Here is a 23,452-nt window from a genome sequence, read left to right as displayed (position 1 = left end):
GAAACATGCATTGTTTTACAGTGTGCGATTCATTCTCAGGGCTGTTTTGAGACATTTGAAACATTTCTGAAAGATTTTGGGGCTGATTTCAAATTCTACTCTCTGGCTGTTATTGAGACAACAGATTAAGAAATTATGGCATTGTGAAGGGCCTGTCCCTGTGTAGTACCATTTTATGTTAAGTATAGGCCAACTGGTGAACATGGAATCACAGATTTGGAGATGAGGGCATTTGCTTTCTTTTAACAGCAGTGCATGACACACAAAATGCAATGTTATTTTAATGATTACGTCAGTGTATGGGTTTCTGTTTTCATTTGATAAAATCAAGTGGTCATTCTTGGAGCTCCAGTGCTTAGGTCTTGGATGATTTTAGCTGCTGTAATGAATTAGGAAATTAATAGCCTCAACCTTGATCTTGAGTTATTTTATTGTGTCACTGCTTTACTTATCAACATACATTGTGTGCATACATAATGTTGGAAGGAGTATCAAGCATTAACTTTCAAGAAAGCAAAACTTTAAGCAGTCCCCATTTAAAGCATTACCAAAAGGCCTTGAATTAGAGTTTGTTGATTCGCCATTGTGAAATGGAATGGTTCACCCATGGGAGTATGTTGAAGCAATTTTATGAACTCAGGACTGAAGTGAAAATTTTCAGCGAGGAAGAGAACCTGTGACTGAGCAAAGGTGACTGTATTCACGGTCAACATCGTATTGTATCTGTTTGAGCTCAGTGTCAAATTGCAAGGGCCTAACCAGGTTCTTTCTTTAAATGTGGAATAATTTGAAGCCAAATTAACACTTAGACAACTGTGGCCAAAGGGGAATGCAGGGTATTTTCCTACTCTTCAGAGATGAGAGCTTAGGAATATGCCAGAAGTGTGCAAACGTACTTCAGAAATTTTGCATGCAACTCCAAGACCTAAAAATGGAAGAACTGGAATTAAATGTTTTTGTCCCAGCTGCAAGTCTCATACTGTAACCTATCTCTGCCAGAGTTCCATAGACTTGATGTCGGTGCCGCTGACTTTCCAGACTTGAGACTTGAGAATTGCATCACAAAGGCAGGAAAAAGGAGGAGGAAGTTTGATGGGAGAGGAAAACAGGAGATCTTTAAATAGCAAAGGGACAAAGGTACAAGACAAAAGGAAATGGCTGTGGAATAAATGAAGAAACAAAAGCTGGGGCCAGAGGAGATTCAAAAACACACCAGAATCACAACCAAATATTGTCTGAAGAGGTGACCAGACCTCAGATTTCCAGAATATGCAGTTATTGGCTCTTGTACACCATTACTCTATCTTGTTGAAGATTAAAATCTTGCTAAAATAAAATGATCAGAAATGTTGCAAGTTTGGTAAATATAATTTGCAAGTTTGGTCAGATTGTTCAGTGATTCTAGAATAGATGGTATTCAGAGTTGATTATTTTTGGTTAAGAAGAATTCTTTACCAACTAATTATGTACAATATAATTTTCGTCAGCCATGACTTCAAAGAAATCAGTTGTATTGAAAACTTGTGGCTTCCAACTGTAGTACATTATGAAGTATACTTGTGATGTAATAATTTGTGCGATCCTTGATCACCTTTTTAAGCAAATATTTCCAACTTTAAAGTTGACTGAAAAATATACTTTATTTGAGGAATACTATTCCCTTTTTAATGGTTGTAACAAATTATCTAAATGGTCCCTGTCCTTTTACTGTGCTAGTTTGGGAACACCTGCTACTGTAACTCTGTGCTGCAAGCTCTCTACTTCTGCCGACCATTTCGAGAGAATGTACTTGCATACAAGGCACAACAGAAGAAGAAGGAAAATCTGTTGACATGTTTGGCAGACCTGTTCCATAGCATTGCTACCCAGAAGAAAAAAGTTGGTGTGATTCCTCCCAAGAAATTCATTTCTAGGCTACGTAAAGAAAATGGTGAGTAATGCAATGAGAACTTTTATTTGCTTTCTGAACGTTTTATTGCTGCAAATTTTGTTTTTCTTTCTGTCTCCGATTAATCTGAGACACAATTTTTGAGACATATTGTGTGATTTATAATGTGAGTATTCACGTACGCATTTTAGCCTATCCAAGAAAATCCTCTAGTTTTGTTTAGTCAAAACATTTAGATGTCTTCCTGTCCAACACACAAACAGTTGTTGCATATCAAAAGGAATAAACTGTACTATATTGTAGATAATTAATTGATATTCATCACTCTTGAGCAAAGCAATTAGAAAATGTGGCAAATTTCAAGAAAAGTCAGTTTGTTTTTTGTCATCTTCATTCAGTTTATGTCCAGTTATAACTCTACAGAGTTGTACAAATTAACTCTTGCACAGGATTACCATTAGAGCTAGCTAACTAAGGCATGATAATTACTGCTGCATGTAATAATTGCAATAACTTGACAAAAGAAACAAAAGCATAAATGATTTTGTATTTGATACTGCCTGGGATGGAGCGGCTTCTCTATGAAGGGATAGTAAGAACTGCTGACACTGGAGGAGCACAGCGGGTCAGGCAGCATCAGAGGAGCAGGAAAGTTAACGTTTTGGGTTGGGACCCTTCTGCAGACCCTAGGGGAGGATGAAATGACCATAGGGGTGGAAGAATGGGGAATTCCTTGCTTGAGGAAAAGGGTAAACATTTTGGAGGCACCCTTCTAGAAGGTGGCGTTGGAACAGATGCGATGGAGATGGAGAAACTGGGAGAATAGAATGGAGTCATTAAAGGAAGTGAGGTATGAGGATGTATAGTCCAGTTAACTGTGTGTGGGAATTGGTGAACTTGTCATGTATATTGGTGGCCAGCCTATCTCCAGAAATAGAAACAAATATCAGAGGAAGGAAAGGGAGGAGTCAGATAACCAACCAGTTGAAGTTGATAGCAGGGCCAAAACTGGAAGTGCAATTGATAAATTTCCTCAATTCTGGATGAGCTGGAAGCAACACCAATGTGCTCACTGTACGAGGGAAAGAATTGTGGGTGAAGGCCAAAGTAGGACTGGAATAAGGAATGTTTCAAGTACCCCACAGAGGCATAACTGAGGCCCGTTTCTGCCACAAACGTGACCGTGAGCTTTGTTTTTGCTTGCCAGTCAACATAATCATATTTTCTGGCTAACTTCTCTGCCTTGGGTCTGCTGTTGTCTCCAGTGAAGCTCAGTGCAAGCTGTAAGAACAGTACCTCATTTTCTACTTGGGAACCCTGCAGCCTTCAGTATTGAATGAGTTCAATCATTTTAGGGTCTAAGCACTGTCTCCAATATCCGTGCCCCATATCCACACTCGAATAAAAACCTGAACGGTTTGGAGGAAGAGTCACTGAATCTGAAACATTAACTCTGACTTTTTTTTTCTTCACAGATGCTACCAGACCTGAGCTTTTCTAGCAACTTCTGTTTTTCTTCCCACACTCCAGACATTGTCATCGTGTGGGCTGCTAACGCAAACAGCCTGTTGTCAGCCACTAATGCTCCCAATTAGCAGCTAATGATTTACATAGGTTGTCCTTTATCCATTTCTTTGTCTAAGCAAATGCTGTTCTCTCTCGCTGGAGTCCATCACCAACTATTGTTTACCGTCTCTGCACACGCGCGCGCACAAGCTTCAGCTACAATCAGTACTGAAGAAGGGTCACTGGATACAAACTATTATTAAGCCTTTGTCTCCACGCAGGCTGCCGGACCTGCAGAGTTTTTCCAGCAATTTTTTTTCCCCCCTTTTATACAAGTGCTTGATAAGCACTTGAAAAGTTATAATTCTCCAGGCTATGTGCCAAGTGGTGGAAAGTGGGGCTAGTGTAGCCTTTTGGTGCAAACTCAACATTGGCGGTTTACCTTCCTTTTTTTTTCTTGCATTTTCCACATTGCAGAAAACAGGTAGTGGTAGTCTGCCCATAGTAAGCGGCTCCCTGGACTGAATACTGATTCCTCAGTCCCTTACATTCTGTATCAGTGCATTGTTGAAGTGAATGAATGATCACCTTTATTGAAATATAAGCTTCTCACTTCTGAAACAGAGCTAATGAACACGTTGCCTTGACTCGATCAATGTGTTGGCCACGTAATAACTCCTCCAAACACACTTCTCTATCATAATCATGTTGCATTTTCAAATTTAAAAAATCAAGTGCTAATAATACAGAAATTAACTTCGCATTGCTTATGGTATAAAATCCAGCATACAAAAGACAATATTGATTTGCAAAAAGACTGAAGCAAATATATTGGGCTATCTTTGTGAAAAATATACAAATGGATTTTTTCTAATCGCTTTAACCTGGGTAGATCTGTTAATGCTGCAATACTCTATGTAGGCCTGAATCTTAAGGCTTAATTTTTTACTTGTCGTTCCTATTCCATAACATCATATTTATTTTTCACTCAAAGATACTTATTAGGAGAAGATTTCTGTTTGTCGTATAGAAAATTCAAATTTACTTTACACTACTAGTATATGAAGTCAGGTCTTTTATGTGGAATGGGGCAGGAAGGTCATGTGATGAGTTTCTTACTGCATTACTGTAATAGTACCTTCACTTGCTCTGTAAACTAAAGCCCTTTAAAAGTTGGTCATGTTTATTTTCCTTTTAATCATAGACTTGTTTGATAACTACATGCAACAAGATGCACATGAGTTTCTGAACTACCTATTGAACACCATCGCTGACATCTTGCAGGAGGAGAAGAAGCAAGAGAAGCAGAATGGGAAGTTGAAGAATGGAAATGCAAATGAAGTAGAGGAGAACAGTAAGCCTGAACCAACCTGGGTGCATGAGATCTTTCAAGGAACACTCACTAATGAGACACGATGCCTGAACTGCGAAACGGTATGTAAATATATTTTAAAGATCATTTTGCGGCTGTCATGTTGCCTGTTTCTCAATACTGCTTCATTGCTTCATTCCATGATGGAGAAGAAGGGAGGAGAAAGGTGTTTTCTTTTCTGTTTTTATCTCTGCCTCCACTCTGGTCTGTGTTTTCTTACGTGCTAATTTTAGTCATTTGGTTGTACAAAATTGCTGTAAACCTGGAAACAGAAAATACAGAGTAGGCCACTGAGCCGACTTCCACATTTCGACGCGATCATGACTGATCCTCTACCTTTGTGCCATCTTCTCCTATCTCTCACGACATGTTTTTTCTCTAGAAATCTATTGTTTTCTTCAAACATGTATGCAGTGAATTGAGCTGCATTCTCCCCCCCCCCCCCCCCCCCCCCCGATATGATTGAAGATATTTCTCCTTGCCTCAGTTTGAAATGGCCTACTGTGTACCCTGAGACCCTGACCCCTTGTTCTGGTTCCTCTGGTTAAAAAATCATCTGTGCATTGAATCTTTCTATCCTTTGTCAGAATTTTGTTTCAATGAAATCCCTTTTCTCTTTCTTCCGAACTTGAGTGAATACGGCCCAGTTGCTGTGACCTCTGTTCCTATAACAAACCTGCCTTCGCAGGACTTGGTCTGATGAATCTTCTTGCCATAGAGGGAATGTAATATACGTTTCTGTTGGATAAGGAAACCAAAACTATGCACACTACGCCAGGAATGGCCTCAACAAAGCCCTGTACAGATGCTGTAAAACACTTGCATTCCTATGTCTTGCAATAATAACCAACATACAGTTTGCCTTCCTAATTGTGCGCTTTACCTGCATGCTTGCTTTGTGTATAGGGACATGAAGACCCTTTGTGCATTTAACCCTCCTCCAAAGCAAAAGTCACTGCAAGGATACTGGTCATCTTTCTGTTGCAGTGCAACCCATCCAGCTTGTACAAATCCCACCTTTCCCACAGCTGGTCCCAATGTCTTAGGAATCAGAAACCTTCCCTCCTACATCATTTCTGCAGTCATCTATTCACAAGAACTAGAGCAGGAATAGGCATTTGAGCCCCTTCAGCCTGCTCTATCATTTAATAAGGTCATGGCTGATTTTCAGTTTCAACTCCCCTTTTCTGTCTGCTCCCTATAACACTTTTAACCAATGACTAACTAAAATCATATCTCCTCCTTAAATTTATTCAGTGTCCTAGCATCCAACACACTGGAGGAATGAATTCCATGCATTTATGGTTGTTTGAGAGAAGTAATTCCTCCTCCATCTTTGTTTCAAATCTACCAATCCTTAGCCTAAAACTATGACTTCTTGTTCTAAATTTCCCCACAAGGAGAAACATCAGCTGTATGTCCATTTCAAAATCACCTTTAGCACCCTGCATATCCTAAGTAAATCTCCTCCTCTTCTTCTAAACTATAGGCCAAACTGATCAATCTCTCCTTGAAACAAGCCTTTTATGCCTGGATTTAATTTGGTGAATCTTCTGAATAGTCTTCAACAGAGTTACATCCTTCCTCAAGTAATGGGAACACAGCTGTATGTAGTAAAACCAGATGCAGTTACTACTCATACTAATTTTCTGTGACTTATGCATGAGGATGTCCAGATCCTTCTGTAGTGAAGCATTCAAGCCGTTTTCCATTTAAATAATAAGCTGTCTTTTTATTCTTCTGACCAAAATAAATAACCGCTCGCTCATTGACATTAAACTCCACCTGCCGTATCCATTTGTAGATTTCTTATTTCTTCATTGCAACTCACTTTCCCATCTATTTTAGTGTCATCTGCAATGTGTCTGTAATACATTCTATCCCTTCATCCAAGTTATAAAGTTATACACTTTAGGCCCTTCAACCAAACTGTCTGTGCCAACCTGGTTTCCTAAACCGATCTAGTCCCATTTGCCTGCATTTGACCCATATCCTTTTAAACCTTTCCTATCCGTATACCTGTTCAAATGTCTTCTAAATATCTTTCACATGTTATAATTGTACCCTCTATCACTTCCTTTGACAGCACTTTCCATACAAGACCATCCTCTGTGGGAAAAACTAGCCTCTCAGGACCCTTTTAAATTATCCCTCTCAAACCTTAAGTTTTGGGGAAAGACCTTGGCTATTCACCTTATCTTGTCCTTCATGATTTTATAGACCTCAATAAGATCAATCCACAGCCTTCCCACTCCAGGGGGAAGAACTCCAGCCTATACAGCCTCTCTTCATAATTCAAACCCTACAATCTAGTTAACATGCATGTAAATCACTTGCATGCTTTCCAATTTAAAAACATCCTTCCAATAGCAGGGCAACCATATTGCCTACAGTTCTCAGAATGTGGCCTTGCCAGTGTCTTGTTCAGCGTCGTTTAATGGAGTGTAAATTGTGTTTGACTAATTTTCCAATGTTCTTCAACGATGTAACATGCCACTAACGTAAATTGTAAATAGTTGGCGCATGAGGCCTGAGCCTTGATACAGCTTGCCAACCAGAAAAGACCCATTTATGTCGACTTCCTGTCGACAGGACTGACTAACCAACAGAAACCTATGTGCCAGCTAATATATCACCTCTAATTTCATGTGATCCTGCCTCATTTATTAGATGCCTCCTGGAAGACCAGGTATCATTGACAAAGCCTCAACTATCCATTCTGCTTACATCTTCAAAGAACTGTGGCAAATTGATCAAATGTAATTTACCTTTCATAAAACCATGCAGATTCTGATGGATTGCGTTTTAACTTTGTAAATGTCCCATTATGACTTTCTTAATGCATTCCAACAATTTGCCAACTGGTATATCCTATTATTTCTACTGTTTCTACTGTCACAAGCATATGGCAGTGCAAGTAATCCTGCGATTACTAACTTGTTAGGTCCTACTTTTCAAATAGTGCCCTAACTCCCTAAACTGTGCTTTTAGGACCTCATCACGTTTTTTTAAAAAAATCATCTTTTGTTAACTAATACCACTGTACTACAATCACTCTTCCTCTTCAGAGTATCCTGCAGTTGCACCCAGCCATTCTTAACCCTGGCATGATGGAGGTAACGTAATATTGACATCCTACAAACGCTAACTAAGCACACTGTCTGAGGCCAAGTTGCCATTCTTCGAGTGGCTCCCAGAATCTTGCACTATATCCTAGCTTTGATCTAATCGGATATGTAAAGTTTTGCATGATTTCCTTGTTTTTGTATTGAGCACCCATATTGCCAAAGTCAAGTACAGTTTACTATAATTTTACTTTGTAACTGCAAAATTTCACAGGTTAGCAGCAAAGATGAAGATTTTCTTGATCTTTCAGTTGACGTGGAACAGAACACATCAATTACACATTGCCTCAGGTTAGTAGTGATCAGATTGGTATCTGAAGAATTATATACGTAAACTTTTGTTTTACACCAATAGTTTGTACTCAAAGCCTGCTACTGCAGGCTCAATTTAAGTGGGGGTACATTTTTCGCTTATCTTGTTTTGGATTTACAAGCATTTCCTTGTGGAAGCAAGATAGACTAATACGCAACCTGAATTCCTCTTTCTGAAGGGGATGCTCTTGTTTGACTCTGGCTCCAGTTACCTTTTCCTTTTGCTTAATTTCTGTTGATATTGGTAAACTTTCACTTTCCTATGAAATAACATATAACTTCAAGTATGGAGCAAGTTGAGATGGCAAGTTTCTGGACAAATAATTCCTATTATTAAAGTATTCATTGGCAGTTGTCTTGTGTACTACTGATCTCTTCAAATGACGAACACTTGCCATTCTGACAACGCACATATTTGAGGCTGTAGGCTATTAAACAGGGGTGCCGAACAGGAATTGTGAACAATAAATAAAACAGATTAACTAACTAATTTTCAAAACTTTACTTGCCTCATGATTTAAAAAAAACTTTGAACTGTAGTATTCTCTTTCTCTGTATAGAGATGCAGTAAAATTAGATTAGTGAATATGGAAAAGAATTTCATAGATATGCTGAATTATTAATTAAAACAAATTTTGAATGTATCTTTAACTCTCTCTTCCATTTAGTTGCCCCTTAATTGGTAATGATTAGTCCAGTTAAAGACCCAATTGAAGGGGTGCAGAAATGTTGATAATTTTCTTTCCCTCCTGTCCAGAATTTAATTATGACAGGCAGTAATCTGGCAAGCGTTCAGGTATACCACCACCCTGCTTAATTACATGCCCTCCCCTTGTTATTTATGGAACAGAAGGAGACTGTTCAGCCCATCAGGTCCATGTTGGCTGCCACACCCCACCATCCCCCACCCCACCCCCAAACTTTTGAAGTTATTGTTTCTGTTTCCAGCACCCTCGTGGCTATGTATTATTATATTTCTAGATTTTTTTGTTTTTATTTCTGTTGTTCAGTATCTGCAGTATTTCATTTTGCAAAATATTCCTGTAAGAAGTAGAACTGTACAAATACTGTTTCTCCTCTTTCTTTTCCTTTCCCTACATCCTGCTGAAAATATATTCTGGCTACAATGAGATGAGGCTGGGACCTAATAGTAGAATGGAAAGCTACTTATTTTTTTCTATTCTTTCAATTCTAATTGAAAAATACTTGACCTCTATTTGGTGCCTTTACTCAGCCCCATTAGATTTTTGTGAAAGATCAGGATCATGCCAACGTTTTGTTTCATGTATGTGAATCCTGTTTCCAGACTCTTAGTGTCACCTGCACAATGTGCAGTATTCTCACGGAAATGGAGGAGCGTCATTCTTTTGTGTCCATGCTAGCTGGCTGCAAGAACAGTTCAGCTAGACCTGCTCCAAACTCTGACTCTGATTCTCTCTACTCCCACTCTTTTTCTTTCCCTATTGTTTTTGTGCATTCTGCCTTCAGGTGTTAATCCAATTTTCTTTTGAAAACCACAACTGAATTTTTATCCATTTAACTCTCAAGCTGGGCATTCCGGACCTTAACACTCATTATTATCTTTTTCACCCCTCATCTCTTCTGTGGTTCTTTTGCCACTTGCTTTATATTTGTCTTCTAGTTCTCAATCTTCCACCAATCTCGGCAGTTTTGTTTCTACTCTGTCCAGGCCACACATTGTCAAATTTCCACTCGGTATTCTCTCCTCAAAGGAAAGCATTTCCAGCTTCTCTGATTTATCCATGTAATTCAAGTTCCTTGTCAAACCATCTCATACTCTTATTGCACTCTCTCTAAAGCCTTCACATCCTTCCTGAAGCATGATGCTGGACTGCTGTGCCATAGAAGTTCTTCATAACTTCTTGCATTTGTATTTTTAATCCACTCATTGCACAGGGCTGTTGCTGGCCGGGCCAGCATTTATTGTCAATCCTGGTTGCCCTTGAGAAGTTAGTTGTGAGCTGCCTTCTTGAATCACTGCAGTCCATGTGTGAAGGTATATTGTGTGTGTGTGTGTGTGTGTGTGTGTGTATGGTAACTTGCCAATGTTTTTAAAAATAATCTACTTGCAGATCTTCTGTTACAAATCCCAAGTGTAGTTTTCAGGTTTTTCAATTTCTCTATAGTAGTTGAATCTACCGGTTATAGATTTTTTTTTTTGAAAATTCGCTTAAATTATCATGATTTCTTCTCTGTTTTGTAATCATTACTGCACTGTACATAATATTTTTATAACTTTGATTTGTAGAGATTTCAGCAACACAGAAACACTGTGCAGTGAACACAAATATTATTGTGAAACATGTTGCAGTAAGCAGGAAGCTCAGAAAAGGTGAGCATATAAGCAAGTGTAATTTAGCGTTGCAACTCCAAATTTTGAGATTCCATATCTCTTTAATATGGATATCTTTTGCTCGGAATCAATTTTTGAATTTAAGACAAAAGTGCCAAACTAACTAAATTGCTTGGTTGTACTTAACCAATGCCAGGTATTGATTGATTAAACAATTGGAAGTATAAATATATTAAACTAATAGGATGTAGGAATCAAATGATTTAATATTTGTTGGTAATCCAAAATCTATGTTTTTAGGTAGTGTTGTCACAGACTCTGCATAAAATTGATCATCTGGAAGTATGCTTGCTGTTGGTGAATATTACTTTCACATTGCAGTTTTTACAATTTTTTTTTGATCCAAGGCATTACTTTGAGATTCACCTGGATGAGTAACGTGAATTAACAAAAATTTTTTTCCCCCCTGTTATTTGCTATATTACTCTGTATGCATTTGCACCAAGTTGCTGCAAAGGCCTCATTGATCATCCACTGAAACTGGATTCAATTTCTTAATGGAAGAACATTTTTTAATTTGATTTCTGCAACTTAACCATCCTTTTTTTTTTGGATAGCTGTGAAATTAGTTATTCATACTTTCGGCCACTAAATTAAATTGTTATCCTGATTGGATGGCTTTTAAAAGACCATTTGGTAACCGCCAGTATGTTTGCATTTTATTGTGTAACCCTCCTACATACTGATTTTTGTCTTTCTTCAACAGAATGTGTGTCAAGAAGCTACCCATGATCCTTGCATTACATTTGAAGCGGTTCAAATACATGGAACAATTACATCGATACACAAAACTCTCTTATAGAGTAGTGTTTCCGCTGGAGTTGAGACTGTTTAATACATCAGGCGATGCTATTAATTTGGACCGCATGTATGATCTGGTGGCAGTTGTTGTTCACTGTGGCAGGTTTGTTTCAAGAAAAATTTTTCACTAACACTGCCTGAAACAGGTCTTAGAACAGCCTTTATTATATTCCTGTAAAGGAAGGGAATAGACTTCAAACTTCACATTTTTCACTTTGGAGTAGTATAAAATGCATGAAATGTGTCAATATGCATAATTGTCACTTTTCTTCTGCATTATGTTCTACTGAAGTTTATCTGAGTCTGAATTGGGAAGCCACTCCGGAGACACAACACCTGTGTTATGCTTGCCTTCTGTGCTGGTTGTCTCAATGAGGCAGATCCTAATTTTAATCTATTCGCTTAGACAAAGACATGGTTAGTAACTGAGCTGGGAGCAGTGAATATGAAATCAAGTGATGTGCTGTTGTCTTCATTATCTTGATTGTTTCTCTACTGCCAGGCCAGGTTGTAGTACTTGAGGATCAGAGATGAACATTATGGTGAGGAGAATGGGTATGCCCAGAGGTGTGCAGTATCACCATGTTGCAAATGGAATATAGAAAGAGGAGTTGGTCGTTCAGCCCATCAAACCACCCTGCCGTTCACAGTCATGGCTGATCATCATCCCAAGGCAATTTTTCAAAACACTCGCCATATCCTATATTGTCATAAGCCTCCAGAATCCTATGAATTCTGTTTGAATATGGACCTTCCACAGCTCTGTGGGGCACAGAATTCTAAAGATTCAGCACCCTATAAATGAAAAAAATCTTTTCTCATCTCAGTCTTGAATGGCCTTCGCCTTATTCTGAAACTATGTCCCTGTTTTAAAAAAGCCAATCCTTTCTATATCCACCTCGTTATGTCCTGCCACAACTTTTGTAAGTTTCACCTCCCATTCTTCAAAACTAGAGTTAATACAGCCCCAGTATTCTAGATCCTTTCTCAAAAAAACAATCCCAATATCTCCAAGATTAATCTGGTGAATCTCTGTTGCACTCCCTTTATAGCAAGTATACCCTTCCCTAGAGAAAGAGACCAAACTACACAATATACTCTAGGTGAGATCTCAAGGGTTCTAAACAAACATCTTTCCGTCAGTACTCATCCTAATTGATTGCTGTGCCTTAACGCCAGCTTTTAGTAACTGTTGGGCAAAGACACTCATTCTCTTGGACACTTTATCCTCTCCAATCTCTTCCATTTAGAAAATGTTCTGCCTTTTATTATTTTTTCTGCCAACCTGTATAACTTCACACTTATTTACATTTATATATGCCATCTACCATGTTCTAATCCATTAACTTCGCTTGTTCAAATGCTGTTGAAGCTTTCTTGCAACGTCCAAGCTTGCAATCCCACCTAGTTTGGTGTTATCAAATTTGGGAATGCTAGAATTGGTCCCTAAACGTAAATTATGTGAATAGATTGCGAACATTGGTAAAGCCAGCATTGGAGCTTGTTGTATTCCGTAGTAACAGCTTGCCATCCTGAGAATGCTGTGTTTATTTCTCCTCACTCTGCTTTCTGTTTATTGACCAATTCTCAACCCACATCAGTAAATTCCCTCCTAATCATGTGCACTAATTTTATTTACTGTGGTGATGTTTTTTAACCAACTGTGTGGGACCTTCTCTAAGGAAAGATCTACTGGCATGGAAGATTCACGTGGCTAATACTGGGTATGAAGGGATGTTCTTGAGAGGTTAAGTAATTTGGGCCTATTCTCATTGGAATATATAACAACTGGAGGTAAACTTCTTGAAACATATGAGATTCTTAAGGGACTTGTCAGGGTAGCTGTAGAGACATTGTTTCATTTGTGGGAGAGCCTGAGACCAGAAGGCATTATCTTGGAATGTTTGCACATTTAAGGCACAATTGAGGAATTTCTTCTGAGGGCAGACCGCTTGATTAGAGCCATGTCCACAAACGTTCACTATCTCCATCACTGAGACTATAGTAGCAGAAAATATCACCTACACATGCAATGCTGAAAGCCACCAAGGCTTTCGAACAGTGGCTTTCAAACTTACGACATCTAGAAGGACATGGGAATCAAATATTTAGGATATACCACCATCTGCACGTTTCCCTCCAAGACACACTCCCATTGTGGTTGGGAGGATTTGGAACTGGGAGGAGCATTGCAGCAGTCGGCATCACTATGAAGTAGATTGGGAGCAGTGGGTAGCAAAGCAGCTTTGCTGTGAAGTGGAGAAGGAGGATCTTGATATAAAGCAGTGAGAGAAAAGAGCAGTGAATTCTGTCTAAAGCAGAACAAAAAGAACTGTGGATGCTGTAAATCGGGAACAAAAACAAAGTTGCTGGAAAAGATCAGCAGGTCTGGCAGCATCTGAGGAGGAGAAAACAGCTAACGTTTTGGGTCCGGTGACCCTTCCTCAACAGCTCTGAGGAAGGGTCACCGGACCCAAAACTTTAACTCTGCTTCTGTATAAAGCAGCGTATGAGGACAGAGGTGAACACCATATAAAGCAGCATGAGACAAGCGGTGAAACCAGTACCTGACAGCTCTGGATAAGAGCACTGGACTTGGTATAAAGCAGCACAAGAGGAGAGTGGCGAACTCGGTGTACAACTGAGAGCTGAACAGGGTGGGACAGTGCTGGTAATGTATGTTTTTAAATAGTTCTAAATTGGAAAGCATCTGAATCTGTCGAGTGAATATTTCTACACTTTCCATGAATTAAATTGCAGCAGTTCATCAGGCTAAATAAAATATGGGAGTGTATTTTGGACTAGTAGGAATGGTTTGAATGGAAAAAGATTCCTAGTGTACTTACTGTCCTTTTTAAAGGAGTAACTAATGAACTTAATCTAAAGAGAAGTCAGGGCAACAGAACTCTCACCCAGATAACAAAGTGTGGAGCTGGATGAACACAGCAGGCCAAGCAGCATCTCAGGAGCACACAAGCCGACGTTTCGGGCCTAGACCCTTCATCAGAGAGGATCTCTGATGAAGGGTCTAGGCCTGAAACATCAGCTTTTGTGCTCCTGAGATGCTGCTTGGCCTGCTGTGTTCATCCAGCTCCACAGTTTGTTATCTTGTATTCTCCAGCATCTGCAGTTCCCATTATCACAGAACTCTCACCCATGATATGCACCTTCAGGGCTATGTCGAAAGTCATGGACTCTTCCAGAGACCTAATGGCTAGCTTCAGATACCAAGTAATTGAATTTTGGAGTTGAAGTGCTGGGTGGATTCACCTGTAGGGCATCAGTGATGCTGAGATTGTGGTCACCATCTTCAGTGAGCCGGTCACACCACAGATAAAAATGTAATGGGCAGAAAGTGACTGACTATGCAGGCAGAGCAGAGCAGGCAATACAGAAGACCTGTGGGGCTGATTTCCTCCCCTCAACCCCACCCCCAATCTAACAGATATACTGTTTTGGTACAGTTGGGGGAAGAGTACTTGAACAGTGGCAGAAGCCAGGTCCATGAGGCTGTGCTGCACAAGATGGAAGGAAGAAGAGTGGCACTACTATGGTAATGAGCAATTCAATAGAAAAGGAAACAAACAGGTATTTCTGCAATTGCAAAGAAGCTCCTGGATTATACGTTGCATTCTTGATGTCCGTGTCAAGGATGCCTTGGAAAGGTTCTAAATTACAATTGTTTGTTGCCATTTAAAATTAAACAGGAAAAGTCGCTCAAACGTGTGTTATCAAAGAAATTAGTATTAGATCTAATGACTAACTATATAAAATTGCCAGAAAAATCAGCAAGCCTGAGGAGTGGGAGCAGTTTATAATTCAGTAAAAGCAAACAAAAAGATTGATCGAGGGAGACAATTGAATATCGGTTAGCTTGACAAAAACATGAAGACTGACTGTAAAAGTTTCCATTTGTGCATGAAGAGAAAAATATTAATGAAGACAAATGTAGGGTCCTTTTACAGTCAGAAGATGGAAAATTATAATGGGGAACAGAAATGGCAGAAAAAAAACACATTTTGACTCAAAAGAGGACACATAATTTTCCAGAAATGTTAAGGAACTAAAGATCTTGTGAGGGAGGAATCAAAGGAAATCTATAAGTAAACACAAAGGGCAAGGAATTAAGGCCAACAAAATTCCGGGTCCTGATAACCTGCATTGCAGATCACTGTCTGAAAAGGTGCTGAATATATTGGATACTTTGGTCATCTTACAGAATTCTACAGACCCTGGAGCAAATATAACCCTACTGTTTAAAACAGACGAAAAACAATTACTGATCACTTGCCACTCATTAGTAGTGGGGGAAATGCTAGAGTTTATTATAAAAGACATGATAATGGAACAAGAACTGAAAGAATTACGGATTCTGTAGAGCAGAAACAAAAACAGATATTGCTGAGAAAACTCAGCAGTTCTGGCAGCATCTGTGGAGAGGAATCAGTTGACATTTTCAGGTTGAGTGACCCTTCCTCAGCGATTCCTCATAACAATGCTTGAAAGCATAAATGGGATTAAAAGTCATTAGGTTATGAAAGTGCAATCGTGTTTAACTAATCTACTGGAGTTTTTTTTCTGGAATTTAATTAGTAGAATACGTAAACAAGAATCAGTGGTTATGGTCTATTTGGAAGTCTATTGATAAAGTGCATGCTCAGAGTTGAGAAAGTGAGTGAGACTAATTTTAACTCTCCAGTGAGCTGGCGCACGCATGATGAGCCAAATAGTTTTATCCGTTCATCTATAGAATCATAGAAATAGTTTGCAAAGAAGTAACCAAGCCTGCATGTCATACTACTGGTATGATGGCAATGATGTTGCACCAGGAGAACAACCCAGCAGTTCTGCCTTCATTTCCCACAACAGAAGATACCCCTGGCATCTATAGATAGAAGTCCATATTGTTGGTGTAGTCACAGAGCAATCCATTTGCAAGTGGTAAATGCCTATTTGTTATTCTCTGATGGGCAGAGATGAATAAAGACACTGCCTAACTATCTTCACTCTCCACATCAAGTCACAATTCTGTCTGCTAGGGATTTTAAAGGAGCAGGAACTGCAGATGCTGGACAATCTGAGATACCAAGGTGTAGAGCTGGATGAACACAGCAGGCCAAGCAGTATCAGAGGAGCAGGAAGGCTGATGTTTCGGGCCTAGACCCTTCTTCAGAATTCAAATTTTAAACCCATGTTTCTATTTGCTGTGAACTAATCATAGAACGTCTACAGCCTGAAAGCAGGCCATCGAGTCCATGCAAACCCTCCAAAAAGCACCCCTAATCCTGGAGCCCTGCATTTTCCCATGGCTGATCCATCTAGCCTGCACATCCCTGGACTCTAAGGCAATTTAGCATAGCCATTCCACTTAGCTTGCACATCTTTGGACTGTGGGAGGAAAGTACAGCACCCAGAGGTAAGTCATGCAAACCCGGGGAGAAAGTGCAAACTCCACGCAGACAGTCGTTCAAAGCCGGAATTGAATCCCTGGCGCTATGAGGCTGCAGTGATAACCACTGAGCTACCATGCCACCCTAATATTTGGCTTCAGTAGATTTTTAAATCATGGTTAAAGTTGAGAATGATAACAGGCCCTCAATGTTGAATATCTCCTATCAGTGGTAACTGAAAAATTACACCATCTGTTCATTCTGCTAACAGTGCTCCTTGTATATTCATGTATGCCTATTATTTTTAAAAAATGGCCTGGCCTTGGTCACTCCACATGTGCCTCCGAAGGAATGTTGTATGTTTACAATAATTTGCTACACTATATCCCCCGATCAAATGATCTGTTGTCTTTCTTCAGACAATTGCATGTAAACAATCTCTGCAAGGGTAAAGGATTTACTTTTTAAGCCATTTAATCTTTATTTTTCTGTTCTGCTAAAGCAGTAGAGACTAAAGCCAGAAAAAAAAAATGCATGTGCAAAGTAAATAAATTGATTGCAATGAGTGTCCCTTGGAAAACCAGATGGAAATTGAATGAAAAAAGAAAATGACTGAAAAATTGTCAAATATAATCATTCCTATTCTTAATGTTGTAATAGGAATGCTGAGAACAAAAATGCAATCTGAGAAAAATAGTTTTTCTGTTGATTACTAGAGGATCTGTCTGTGTTATGCTAAGCTGATATGTTGATTGTACAGTAACTTGAGTGAACTGATTGACTGAATTGTCAATTCACTTTTATGGTCACTTGAACGAGCTCAACCCGAGCTGAATGTGTTTTTCTTGCAAAATCCTTTCAGAACCAGATGAATACTGAAATCCTATTGAATAACTGATCAGTTTATCCATTCTTATTTAAATAAGAGAAAAAAATTCTAATTAGAATGCAGTTGTATAAATGTTGATCAATTATTCAATCTATATTAGCTAATATTTATTTGAGAATGCTTACAAGATGCGTTCATTTTCTTTTCTCTCTCATCACAGTGGCCCTAACCGTGGACACTATATAACTATTGTAAAAAGCCATGGCTTCTGGCTTTTGTTTGACGATGATATTGTTGAGGTTAGTCTTGAATTTATTATAAAGCATAAATATTTTAACAAGTCAGCAGAGATGGGATTGACTTTCATCTATCACAGGACCAATGCACAGTGTGGAAAATCACACTGGATTTTGCATCCATAATAGACCCAGCCTGATTATTTTCTGGCCTTTTAAGTTTTTTACTAATGGGAAAGCCTGTAAGGATATTAAGAGTGTGAGATTCCTACTTGATTTAGCCAGACACCACACCACCTTTCCCACCCACCTCCCCTCCCACTGCCCCCAAACCACCACCACCATGCTTTGTTAGTCAATTACAAGAAGACAGTTAAATGTCACAGAACTGGGACAGTTTTCACTCCCAGAATGACTCATGATGGGGTATGCCAATTTGGTGGAAGGCTGAACTTTCAGATATATTATTGTGTTCTTTCATGATAGACATTACCTGTAAGCCTTTTTTTTGGTCTTTTCACAAATTCAGATCATTTTCTAGGGGAATACACTAAATTTGCAAACTGTCAATTAACTGTAAGAATAGCATGTGTTTATGGAATGCTTTCTAAGTAAGCAAAAGAGGGCTGAAAAGAACACCAGTTTTTTCACCCTGCAATTATCAGCGCAATACTAATTAAGCGAAAAACCAACATTTCAAGGATAGTGCTGATTTGGTCAGTAATGGACTACCCTACTGGGAGCTCACGTGGCTGGCTGCATATTGCAAGAGAACATGGCTGAGAACATCTAATTCTGTGCACTGAAGTTAATTAACTGTACTACTTCTTACTTCATTTGAGCCTTGGTTTACATGTCAGTCAAATACTGTTGTATTTCAAATGTTTTCTGAAAGTTCAGGTAAACAGTAATCATCACGTTGTCCTCTTCCAACAACTTTTGCATTACGTAAATATGGGCAAGTTGTCTTTTTGTGCATCCAAGCTGTATTAACTTACACCACACAACTCAGGAACACATTTTGTCATTTTAAAAAATACCCATTTGTTTATGATCAATATGTTGCTAATGAAAATGGATGGAAACATTTAAACCTAAGAAAACATAAGCAACTTTGTCACCCAGCAATTGAATCCCTGGCGTAAATGGGGAAAATAGGTGTACTATTCTTAACAGACCTAGCTGAAATTTATTAGTTGAGGGATTGTAAATTGACTCTTACTACTTCCTCCCTGGCTCTGCTCCCATTGTCATGATCTATTGAATACCAGTCTGTGTTTTGTTATGCAAAATTACAGATTTGATAAAGATACCCAAAGACTCACTGAAATTGCACCCCAGCAAAATATAAATGTCTGGAGGCCAGAAACATTTTTTAAAAAAAAGTAGAAAAAGATGTTTTCTTTGTAGAAATCTTAAGTTTATGATTTGCTATTGTAAATAACCGCATTTGCAAACACCTGTAATAATTGAACCAAACTTCTGTTCTGTACTATAACATTATATTTGGCCCATTACATTTCTGCTGTTCCTTTCCTTCACACTGCACCTCATCTCATCCACCTTGTGCTTCTCAATTAGTCGGAGTATAGTCCCTTGTTATTTCTTATGTACTTTTTTTCAACCAAGTACCCTTGATCTTTTTTCTTTTTGATTTCCTTCCTGTTCTTAGTAATAAATTTGATTTTATTGTGGTTACCTTTTTACCAGGTGTTTTGCTATTAAGTCATTTCTGTACTCCATCACTTAGCCTGTCCTTCTGCTAAAGTGGCAGAATCTGACTTTTGGTCTCACCAAAGTTTTTTTAAAACCTGGGTGTTGAGTCATTTGCTTAAAACATAAATTGGATATAAACAGCTGAAAATTTCAGTTGGACGGGACCCTGCCCCAAGTTCTCTTTTTGCTGTCCTTCTCCCCTCCGCCCTCGACTCCCTCTGCTGTGCTCATTCTAAATTTTATTGTAATGGACAAGGGTTATGGAGAAAATTGATTTTGAACGTTATTACCAGGTATGTGATCTAGTGCCAGGGGACCATAGAGGACATGGCTCGCCTCCTCCACCTTCCAGCCAGACACTACTGGTATTACTGGAGATGCCCAGATGTGTTGACATACTTGGGAAATTGCTGAGGAAGTTTCAACTTATGACAGGCCATTCCTAGCACCTTTCGCAAATGTCTTTGACTCTGAGTTATAGTTGGAAGCCTTGGTCCCTAATTACGGAAATGATTCCCAATCACCAGCATTGTTCACTACCACCAACTCACCCTGACTAGTTGCTGACCTGACTATGCTTGGTACATCTGCCACCCTTCCAGCCTATACTATGGAAGGATTCTTTGCGTGGGAACTGATGAAACATTTTTGCTGTGATGAAAGTACAGGCTGCAAAAGTTTGGGGAGTTGCGTTTTGAAATAAATTCTAGTATATAATGAATTATGTTTTATCTAGCTGCAGATTTTATGGGTGCCTAAATCTGAGTGCAGCTGTATGTTAGGTTGGCATGTTTTGATTATATCACAAATAATTTACACTTTTAAAGTAATAAGGCTGCAATATGTAGTGAAGCAGTGATTGGCCAATGCTCATCTTTAGAGTAAATAACTGTAAATGTAAACATGCAGAAATTTTTGTGAGTAGTGTGTTTTATTATTTGAACATACTTGAATTTTGTCTGGTTATATTTGAAATTCGTAAATTTATTGAAGAATTCGGTTTCTTTTACAGAAAATTGATGCTCAAGCAATTGAAGAATTCTATGGCCTGACTTCGGACATTTCAAAAAATTCAGAGTCTGGATATATTTTATTTTATCAGTCAAGAGAATAAATTGTAAACTATTGGCCTGAATAATCAGGTAGATAAATAGTTAACTAGTCCAAACATGCTCAGGACATTGCCAACTGATAGTTAGGACATACGGTGTTTTCAGGGCCCTTTTTTTTTCTACAGGGCATCAGAACAGGATTCATGGTTGTATTTCAGGCATTTGTCAGCTACTAGCAAATGTGATTTTACAAAAGAGTTCTGTAAGTCTGTAGTTTTGGCAAGGGAATATCCAGTCAAAATACTAACAAAGATAATGCAAGTATGCATGCAAGTCTTCCCTAATACATGAAAGTAAGTTATGGTAGTGTTCCAGATGAGGTGCATTTTCCTTTACTGATCCAGTATGCTCATTTATTTCTCTAATATCAGACCTTCGTGAAGAGGTCATTTTATCTTCACTCTTCCCCGTCTGCTTCTAATACTATTGGAGTTGAAGTTTGTCTGTCTAAAATGACTACTAATTCACTGGATTTTAGGGCGTAATTAATTGATTGTATTGTGGCTGATAATGTGTCTATATCAATGTAAATGAAAATAATATGGCATTACAGACTCATAATTTTTAAATATTAATTTCCCTTTTAAAAAACAGATTTGTATGTAATTGATGTATATCACAGAAAATATAACTTGGTTAACTTGGTTCATTTTAGTTTTATCAGCACCAAATGATGGTTTCTGATTTTTGTATATGTATTAAGGCCCTGTCTACTGAAAGATCAAAAGTGGGGGAACAAATCACAGGCATGCGCTACTTTATTTTGATGCACAATGAAATTTAGTTTCAAGCTGAATTTGGACCTCATGAGCAGTCACCTTTTTAAATGCTGCAGTGTTGTATTTGGCAGCATTTAATTGTTTAGGTTTATAATCTATGATGGGAAGACACCTATAGCTGGATAGTACTAAAGGATCATATTGATCGTTGTTAATGATCAAGTATAGTGTATGGTTGTTTTTGGAATGTATTCTGGTATTTTGTTTTAATCATATCATTTATGGGAATACAATAAATGTATTAGATGGAATAGAATGGTATTTCTGCCAGAGATTTGAGTATCTATCTTAAAGTAAGTAAACTTGTTGGATAGCTTAAATTTTAAAAGAAACAAAGTGCTCAGTCTCAAAACTGAAATCTCATTTCTGTATACTGTAGAGTTGAAAACATTGTGTTTGATATACTATGTCGGTTCAAGTGTCTATTAATCTCATACTTTTTAGATTATGGTTCAGATCAGATTAGATTTGATTTATACAGTTCTAATCAAATTAAAGTGCTTCTTAATTTAAAATCTGACAACTAACATTTTTATTTGCAAATTTGAGGCTGCTTTGTCTCTAGATTTTTACCCTCTACAAAATATTTATTATTCTCTTATTGACTTTGTTTCTGAATTCACATTCCTAGATAGTTTACATCAGATTAGGGTATAAAGATAATGGCTCACAAGAAACCTTGAGCGTTAAAATAGCAAACTGTATTTGGTCACCTTCCTGTTTTCCCTCTCACCAAAAATTTACCTTGGCAATTGATTTGTTATAATTGTTTGCTTTACACCTTTTATGATGAGCTCCTAAAGTAAGGACCATTTTAAAAATTGATGGAAATTAGTAGAATAGGAAACTTCCAACAGATCTTTTTAACAAAGTGTGAAGCTGGATGAACACAGCAGGCCCAGCAGCATCTCAGGAGCACAAAAGCTGACGTTTTGGGCCTAGACCCTTCATCAGAGCCTGATGAAGGCTCGAAGGCATCTAGGCCCGAAACGTCAGCTTTTGTGCTCCTGAGATGCTACTGGGCCTGCTGTGTTCATCCAGCTTTATACTTTGTTATCTCGGATTCTCCAGCTTCTGCAGTTCCCATTACCAACAGATCTTTTTCCTTTGTTTACCTTTCCAAACAAAAGCCACTGCTGTACAAAAGAAGAAAGGCTGTCAGACAGTTCATTAACCATATTTTTATAGCTGCCTGTGCAGTCAATGTTTTGTAAACATCATTTTACATTGTTCACCTTGGTACTTTTTTTACATTTTCTAGTTATTATCTTTTGAGTTATTTCTCCATTAAGTTTAAAGGGCGTCTTATTATTTGGCTAGAATGTTTCTGCAATCAAATTATCCCGGATGTCAATTAGTGTGCTTTTCTAACTTTAAGATCTATATTACTATGAGTTTATTATGACCAACGCCTGTAGCAGTTGCTTACATTGCCTAGTAATAATACACGATTTTTGTAAAGCCAGCCTTGAGCTTGGCAAAAGGTTTCTTTTGGCCTTTTGAATTTGCTAAGGGAGGGAAAATCCATGGAAGGTAAAATTACTTCTCTTGATCTCCGTACAGAAGAACCACAGTTGTCCACACTTGTTATATCCAAGTCTTGTAAATGTAAGAAAATATGGTCAATATTCTTTATTCTCTTATTATCTAATTCTCTAGAATAATTGTTTTTAATTCATGGAACCTATTTAAATGATACCTACAAACCTTCTTGTATAAAAGAGGCTTTTCTAAATGCATTGCAGGATTTTTCAGCGTTAATGTGAGGTGTTACAGTTTCAATGATAATACTGGCGAAGACTTCTGGACTGTTTTGCTGCACGAATTAACTAAAGCTTGTTGGATTTATCAACAGGTCTTGGACTGAGTTAGATAGGAAAGACTTTTGAGAAGCAAAATGCATTTGTGCTATTTACTTGTAAGTCATGTGCTAATCAGATTTTGTTTGGAACTTCTACACCTTCCCACCTTAGCCTCAGCCATAAGAGTTTTGACCTTTAGTTGCAGAGATT

General features: G+C 38.3%; 1 protein-coding gene across 9 annotated transcripts in view; it reads left to right on the top strand.

Annotated features, from left to right (window-relative positions):
- The window catches only part of usp46 (ubiquitin specific peptidase 46), a 64,110-nt gene extending 41,779 nt beyond the window's left edge, over window positions 1–22,331 (top strand). For 7 of the 9 annotated variants that reach the window (XM_048542400.2, XM_048542447.2, XM_048542430.2 and 4 more), the window contains 7 exons: window positions 1,717–1,930; window positions 4,599–4,828; window positions 8,106–8,182; window positions 10,473–10,556; window positions 11,284–11,481; window positions 17,818–17,896; window positions 20,562–22,331. In XM_048542400.2, the coding sequence (XP_048398357.1) occupies window positions 1,717–1,930; window positions 4,599–4,828; window positions 8,106–8,182; window positions 10,473–10,556; window positions 11,284–11,481; window positions 17,818–17,896; window positions 20,562–20,663 (984 nt within the window). In that variant the 3' untranslated portion in view covers window positions 20,664–22,331. The remainder of the gene's footprint in view (window positions 1–1,716; window positions 1,931–4,598; window positions 4,829–8,105; window positions 8,183–10,472; window positions 10,557–11,283; window positions 11,482–17,817; window positions 17,897–20,561) is intronic. The other 2 variants (XM_048542455.2, XM_048542463.2) reach the window with 2 other exon arrangements.
- Window positions 22,332–23,452: the final 1,121 nt, after the last annotated feature.

Source organism: Stegostoma tigrinum, chromosome 1 (genome assembly GCF_030684315.1).
Source record: "Stegostoma tigrinum isolate sSteTig4 chromosome 1, sSteTig4.hap1, whole genome shotgun sequence".
In the NCBI taxonomy this organism is placed as follows: Eukaryota; Metazoa; Chordata; class Chondrichthyes; order Orectolobiformes; family Stegostomatidae; genus Stegostoma; species Stegostoma tigrinum.
The sequence above is the reverse complement of the archived record's forward strand: the minus strand, read 5'-3'. Positions and strand labels throughout refer to the sequence as shown.